The sequence below is a fragment of the Gavialis gangeticus genome, unplaced genomic scaffold (genome assembly GCF_001723915.1).
Source record: "Gavialis gangeticus isolate Ggan-Ray unplaced genomic scaffold, GavGan_comp1, whole genome shotgun sequence".
NCBI lineage: Eukaryota > Metazoa > Chordata > Crocodylia > Gavialidae > Gavialis > Gavialis gangeticus.
Window position 1 is genome coordinate 5,038,413 of NW_017729033.1, and position 6,928 is coordinate 5,045,340.

The 6,928-nt window shown below is 42.9% G+C and overlaps 1 protein-coding gene across 1 annotated transcript in view; it reads left to right on the plus strand.

Annotated features, from left to right (window-relative positions):
* DDRGK1 (DDRGK domain containing 1) overlaps window positions 1–6,928 on the plus strand; it is a gene marked incomplete at its 5' end in the record, with an annotated part of 102,638 nt that overhangs the window by 86,864 nt on the left and 8,846 nt on the right. The window contains 2 exons of the mRNA XM_019525803.1: window positions 3,132–3,254; window positions 5,595–5,699. Of these exons, the coding sequence (XP_019381348.1) occupies window positions 3,132–3,254; window positions 5,595–5,699 (228 nt within the window). The remainder of the gene's footprint in view (window positions 1–3,131; window positions 3,255–5,594; window positions 5,700–6,928) is intronic.

Consider the following 6,928-nt stretch of genomic DNA (forward strand, 5'->3'; position numbering starts at 1 on the left):
CATACAGAAACATTTCTCCCCGAATTCCCACCTCCCTTTCCCAAAGCCTTGGGAATAAGGACCAGGACTGAAGGTCCGTGTCCCTTTTGCCCTCATCCCACGCGAGTGTGAGCACGCTCGTGTCCGACGCGCCCCACAAGTAAGGCAGTTCCTGGCTCAAGTGCATGCATAGCCCAGTGCTGTGCTTGGGCTCTCTGACTCACTGAGGCCACTCGAGCTATTTGTGCTGTGGGCTTAGCATGAGTGTGCCAGGTTTATTTCTCAGCAGACGTGGATATAGCCATGTCTTCAATGGCCAATAAACCAAGTAGAAACCCGCGGCCTTTGGAGGGTTTCCTGATGTGGAACGCTTGCGAGACGGACGCCTGCGTGGGCACCTCCCACACCTTCCCCCTTCCACGGCTGCACTTTGGGCGGTGAAAGGTGATGACTAGGACGCCAGGGAAGAAGCCAGATGAAAGCTATTGTCTGTCAGCAGACAGGCCTGCATCACTTCCCTTCCAGCTTCCACTTCTGCTGCCTGTTGTCTCCCTCCGTGCATTTATTTTAACCCCTCTCTAATCCCCCCCCCCAGCTTCTTCAAGTTTGTCTCTTTTCTCCCTATGTGTTCACAGGTTTGCCTGGGGGTTGAATTTTCATTGGCGCTCGTGAAGCAGCTCTGACTGATTTTAGGCTCAATTTGTTTTGGAAACTCCAAGCATCCTAGAGAAAGCAGTGACTAATAGGTAGAATTGGGGCTGGGAGCTGCTTTGCTGCTGCTACCAAAGCAGCTTCTCAGACCGCCGGGCAGCACTCTGCAGACCAGGCCAGAAGGACCTCAGGTCTGGGGAGTACTCATGGATCAGGTCATAAAGAGAGACCAAAAACAGTGCATTTGCCTCGTGTGTTAGTACAGAGGCCCATACTGCAGTGTGAATACTCTGGCAGGCTTTAGTCTGCATGAAACCAGAGGCACAGCTCTTCAAGGACACGTCTTGGTATCTCACACGCACAAGGTTTGTTTCGCTGTCAGCTTCTTTTAGAAATGGGAACAGCGATGCTCCGTTAATACACCTCTCAGTTATAAATGGGTCAGGTTGCCCTTTTCTTTATTTGCTTTAAGAGCAGTTCCTCTGGATTTTTGCCTGGGAAGTCTTCCATTCTGTCACTTCCCTTCCCTTAAAGCAGGTTTGCATACATGCACAATCCAAAAATCATAGGCAGGGTCTGGGTTTTCAAACAAATGGGAAGGGACAAAGTTGTGGTTGTGATGGACTTTTGTCCTGTTTCAGTAATTCTCCGGCAAAACTTGCTGAGTTTGCAAGTGAAAAAGTGCTTCCCCCCACTTACTGACTCAGCACAGGCCCCAAATGCCGGTCGGTGTTGATTCTGGCTCATGCCTCACCAATGCTAAAGATTCTGCAGCTGGCTTTTTGTTAAAATGTTGCATGGCCCAGAAAAAGAAAATATCCCATTTGCTCTCACAAGCTGCAGTAAAGCTGCCAGGTTGACAGCCTTTCTGCTCATCAAAGCTGTTCTGCTCGACTGTAAGCCCAAAAAGATCAACCTGTGAAGTAATGAGGTGCCCTTACTCAGTCGCATTTTCACCATACATGCACTTTACCACCACAGTCCCACAAGTGAGTCTGTTTTGAATCTGATCAAAGAGAGTTGGAGCCACAAACACTTTCCTGGCTGTTTGTGCTACAGCACTAGCATCTCATGCTTTGTTCCAGAGTCCTGAGTCTATCCTACATGGTTTGGCCACAAAATAGCATCTTTAGTGCATGCATTTAAGGATGCCTTTCGTGATAAAGATTTCCATGTCAAAAAAAGGGAAGGAAAAAAACCCCAAAAGGTCTTACGGAGCAATTGTTCCACTTCCCTCCAATTTGAGAAGTGACTACTGTATAATTGCAAAGCTAAGGAATATGGAATAGAAAGACCCATAAGCAATTAGAAACAAAGACGGCATAATTGTTTAAAAATTGCTTGCATACTGGCGTGGTGTTAATTCCTCTGGCCTCGCCAAGGAAAAATGCACAGGTATTGGGTTAAAAAGAAAAAAAACACTTTTTTGAATTTTAACGTTTCTACTGTGATAGCTCCCAGGGCCTGATTCAGTCAGAGCGTGGTTTAATTCAGTACCATACAAACATAGCATGTTGATGCATGTGTTTTGTGTTCCAAAGCAAAAAAAGAAAGCGCCTGCTGTGTTTTGAAGTTGAACAGTCCTAAAATGCATGAAAATCTCTTGGAAAGCAGCAGAACGATGTGCTCTTAAGAATGGATCCTTGAGATTTTTGTCTCGCCTCTGCCCCAGTTTCACAGTACCTCCCAGTATGAGCGGCTTCATATGTATAGCTTGGTTCTCCCATCTGTGTATGTCGGTGGTGATTCCTCTGAGCTAGTGCTGCTTGGAGATGCGCTGGCTGTTTGCCTACAACTCACAAGTCTTCAAATGGTTCTGGGGTAGAAGTATTTTTCTTACAAATGATTTAAAAGCAGAATTGGGCTAATCAGAATACCCAGGAGAACTTTTGCCTCGGTACAGCCATGCCTTGCTTTCTGTTCCTAAAACAGATCCTTCATGCAATTCCTCCTGTCCCCTGCAAAGAACCAGCTCTTGTTGTGCATCCTCAAAAGGACACTTTTATTGACCCAATTCTTTCTCTTTCCTGTTTGACACCAGTGTAACTCAGTAGGCCCTTGTCATTATTTCTGATTTGTACTGGTGTGAGCAAGTGCAGGGTTGGGCTGATAACTGAACGTGGCTAAATTGCATCAAAGTATGGTTTGGGGGCAGGAACTTCCTGCCACTCACATTGTAAAAGAAACGCACTCATGCAAATTGAGGAAGCTGTTTGCTATATAAGAGTACCTCTTTTCATCGGACCTTTTTATGAGCCAGCCCAGGGACATCAGTTAACTTTGAGCTTGTGCTGCCAGGCGTTAGTCAGCCACTGTTTTAAAAAAAAAATGGCAGGATCCAAACAGCTTGTGAAATTAATGAGGCAATCAAAGGAGAATTTAAAAGCTGCAGTTTTGAGAAAAATCTTCCTGTTCTGGGCCTGGCCTAGTGAAGGCAATTAGATAATGGAGGTCCTCGTGGCTTTGGGAGGAAAGAATTGACCACTCTCATTTTTCTGCAGGAAGAGGAAAAGAAGAAGGCCAAAGAGGAGGAGGAACAGAGGGAGTATGAAGAATACCTGAAGCTGAAGGAGAGTTTTATTGTGGAAGAGGAAGGTGTTGAAGAAGCAATGACTGAAGAAGAGGTATGTTAGGCTGTCTCTGCAGCTAGAATCCCTGACTCCCTCCCCGTGGCTCATTGTGGCTATATAAATGATCCTTCTTGCATTGTATCTCCTGCAAAAAGCACTTAGCTGGGTGAATTCAGAGTGTGCATATAGATTTTTCTTGCATCTTTAACAGCAGAGGTATGTGCATATATAATAATTGTCAATTTAGAGTTTTTACTGGGGAGCGTTAGAATACTTGATTCCAGTCTTTAAAATTAGATGTGAATAAATGCAGCCTATAATATATAAATGAGTGGGGCTTTGCCTGTTTTGCAAGAGGGCTGGATTAGACTGATTTTAACCCAAATGCCTTCCTAAAATCAGCAATCCTGCAACACACACAAAACACGCTATTAGAGTGCCAGGTAACAGGGAGCAAAAGTAATGTTGAATACAAGGGTTGCTTCCAATTTGCTATTGATAGTCGAATACATTTTTAACTCCCAGCTCTAATCCCTGAGAGGTGTCACATGAATAAAACTGAAACAAAGCTGATGTTTAAATGTGGTTTATAAAATGAAGCTTTAGCATGCTCCTTTCCCCAATGTTTCTGGTTGCATTTCTGCCACTGTACGCCCTGCATTGCTAATGATTTTTGTTGCTGTTAATGCCTTACCCTCTGCAGAGGGCTCATAACACCCATCTTCTGTGGCCACATAAAAACTTGTTTTTGGACGCTGCTGATAAAATGTGGTACTTTATCTAACATTTTTTTACAGCGCTGTTCTGGAAGGCAGGATTCCCTGTTTAGTGTTTTTCCTGGTTGTAATTTGAACTGCTGTAAAATGAAGAGGGGCCTGGAGGTTGCACCTCTCATGTATTGACAACTGAATGCATTTGACTCTGGCGTATCTGTTTCAAGTACCAAGCGACTGGATTGTTGTCCTACTCCTACAGCCAGAGGGCTTGTGTAGAGACAGATTTTGGTCTATAGGATTATGATAAGCAAAGAATATTGTTTTTCTTTCTTTCTCCCTCTAGCCAAGTCTGTCCCCCAGGAGTTCTTTATCGTGTGCCTAATTAATACCAAATAGAAGTCACCTAGAGTTAGTACCTACGAGGTGTATTTTCAAAGACCTACAGGGCAGTCAGATGCCTGGCTCCTCTTTAAAGTAGGGTTTGGATGCCTAGCACCTATTAGTTATTTGCAAATCCAACCCCAACTGGCATTAAAAAAAAATCTAGCCCTAAACTGTATGATTGGGTTTTTGAAACTTGTAAGTAGCAAAGTCCTACCAGGAGTATGATACAGGTAAAACAGGCTTCTTTCCCCTTCCAGGTGACCTGCAGTAGTTAGTTAGCTGTGTCCTGTAGCACCACAGGTGGTTTTAGAAGATGGTTTTACAGCTGAAGTAAAGCTGTCTCATTAGCAATCTCCTTTTAAGCAGGCTTGCACAACTGTAGTTCATTTGTTCTTGGTGGGAAGCTGTGTCCATGGGAGCAGAGAGGGAGGGTTACATACTTAAGAAATTGGGGCAAGGGTTCCTTGCTGTCAGCCTAAAACCTCTGTTTTGTTACATATGTGACTGATAAAGTACCTTTTCCAAACACCCATTAAGTAAAAATGCTCCAAGATATTCAGTTTTATAGGAATGTTAATGTAGCTAAAACCAGGTGCCTTTCTGCCTTGTTCTGCACAAGGTACTGTGACATCCTGGTACTTGCTGCAACCACATGCTCTGTCCCACATGGGTTTGTAATAAACTTCAGTGTCTCAAGACATGCACTTAAATGCTTAGTTAGGCACTGAATAAAAATAGCTTAATTTCTAGAGGCTCTGAGCCCCAGTGTCTCCCACAACCGATATTCAAGTTAATGGGTGTCCTTTGCCTTTGAAGCTTGAAAAAAATGGGTCATTTGTACATGCAATGAATGTTATGAGCTAAATTCTGCCCTCTGGTATATGCAAGCGGCATCCAATTGGAATCGCATCTACATTAGGGAGCAGAACTTGATGTAATTTATTAGACAATATAAAAAGTAATGCAGTGTAAAAGGAGATGTTGCCCACTGGTTGTGCCATAAGGATGCACAGTGCACATACTGGATGGTTCTTAGCTACTTTGACAAGAACAAAACATTAATTTTAAGTACCGATGATCCTCAGACCAAACCATTTCAACTCCATAGGCTGCCTTAGCTCTCATTTCATAAATCAAAATTGGTCCTTGGACACGCACATGGGTATGCACATCTTGTATACTTACAGTTAGGGAACACTTTTTATAATGCCTTTTTTTTCTCAATAAGTTGGAGTTGCAAAGAATTACATTTTTATTCATTTGAATTAATAATTATTTTCCTTGCTGTACCCAGTCTCATAGCTTTCTAATGGAATTTCTCAGCTACATCAAGGTAAGCCACCATTCCTTTTTTTTCCCTCTCTTTCTCTGTCTCATTTCTTTGCTTTGTATTTATTATGTCAAATGATTTATTGGCAGAGAACTGTGTAAAGAAAGACCACTTCGGTCACATTCTAAACGTATATTTAATAAAGCAAGTATCCAACTAATGCCACTGATTACCCCAATATGCATGTGCTCTAGCAGCTCGTGTTGTGTTCATAATTGCTGGAATAGTGTTTCCTTCCATTTTAATTTTGTGGCCGTGTTTTGGCCCTTACGTACAAGTTTACGGCTCTCCTTTACTGCAGTGTGGAGTTCCTTATACCTGGGGTTCAATTTGGAACTAGGGGCTTAAAATAAACCTTAAAAATAGAAGATGCTTTGGAAATGTAGCATTGAAATTTTCTCTTTTTTTTTCCTGTGGCTGAAGTATGTGCTCCATTTCAAGTAGCTCACTTCAAAAAGAAATCAGATGCTCCCAAATAGTTGGCAATAGCTTTTTATGCAGCCTGAAAAAGGAATTCATAGAGAAGCGGGCTGGCTTCAGCAGTGTATTAACAGCCGTCTTTATCCTGGTTAGATTCCCCAAAGCTTTAAGTGGAAAAGTTTCTATCTTTGAAAAAATAGTGTCTGCAAGTACCTTGGCACCTGATCCTGTTCATGCTGAGGTCAGGATGCTTGAAGGTGCTCAGTGCCTGGTTAGATCAGCCCCTGGGTTTCTGAATGTGAACACGCAGCATTGATTTTAAAAAAATCAATTATTCCTTTATAGCCAAGGTGTCGCATCTGAGTGAAAATAAGGATCGTGGTAGCTGTGTGTAGTCTGTTGCTTTTGTGTATATTTGAAACTCATGCACAGTAAAAGGTCATGTAAGCCTTCAACATGATTTCCTTTCTAACTTCATACCCATGAGAAGCATGGTGTCATCTTAACCTTTAGAGGTGTATTATAGAAAAGGTCAGGGTGCCTTAGGCTTCCTTTGAATGTGCTGTTCGTCTAGTTGCATTTTTAAAGTTTGTGAATCATCTTGAACGCCCCCCCCCCCGGCCCCTCAATTAAAAATAGAATCCCCAAGTCGTACTTTGAAAAGCAAAAAAACCCGTGAGTTTTCCTATCCGGAGCTGGAGGGAGAAGAGCTTATTCATTCTGTTCGTATAGTTACCTGTATTAGTCCTGGTTAACTTGGTCCCAGTTTTATGGGGAACGAGATTCTCGGCATAACAGACATGTGGAAAGTTTCATTAGCACTCAATATCTCTTGCATGCACAGGCATCTGGCTTCAAGCCACCCCAGATATCGGTGA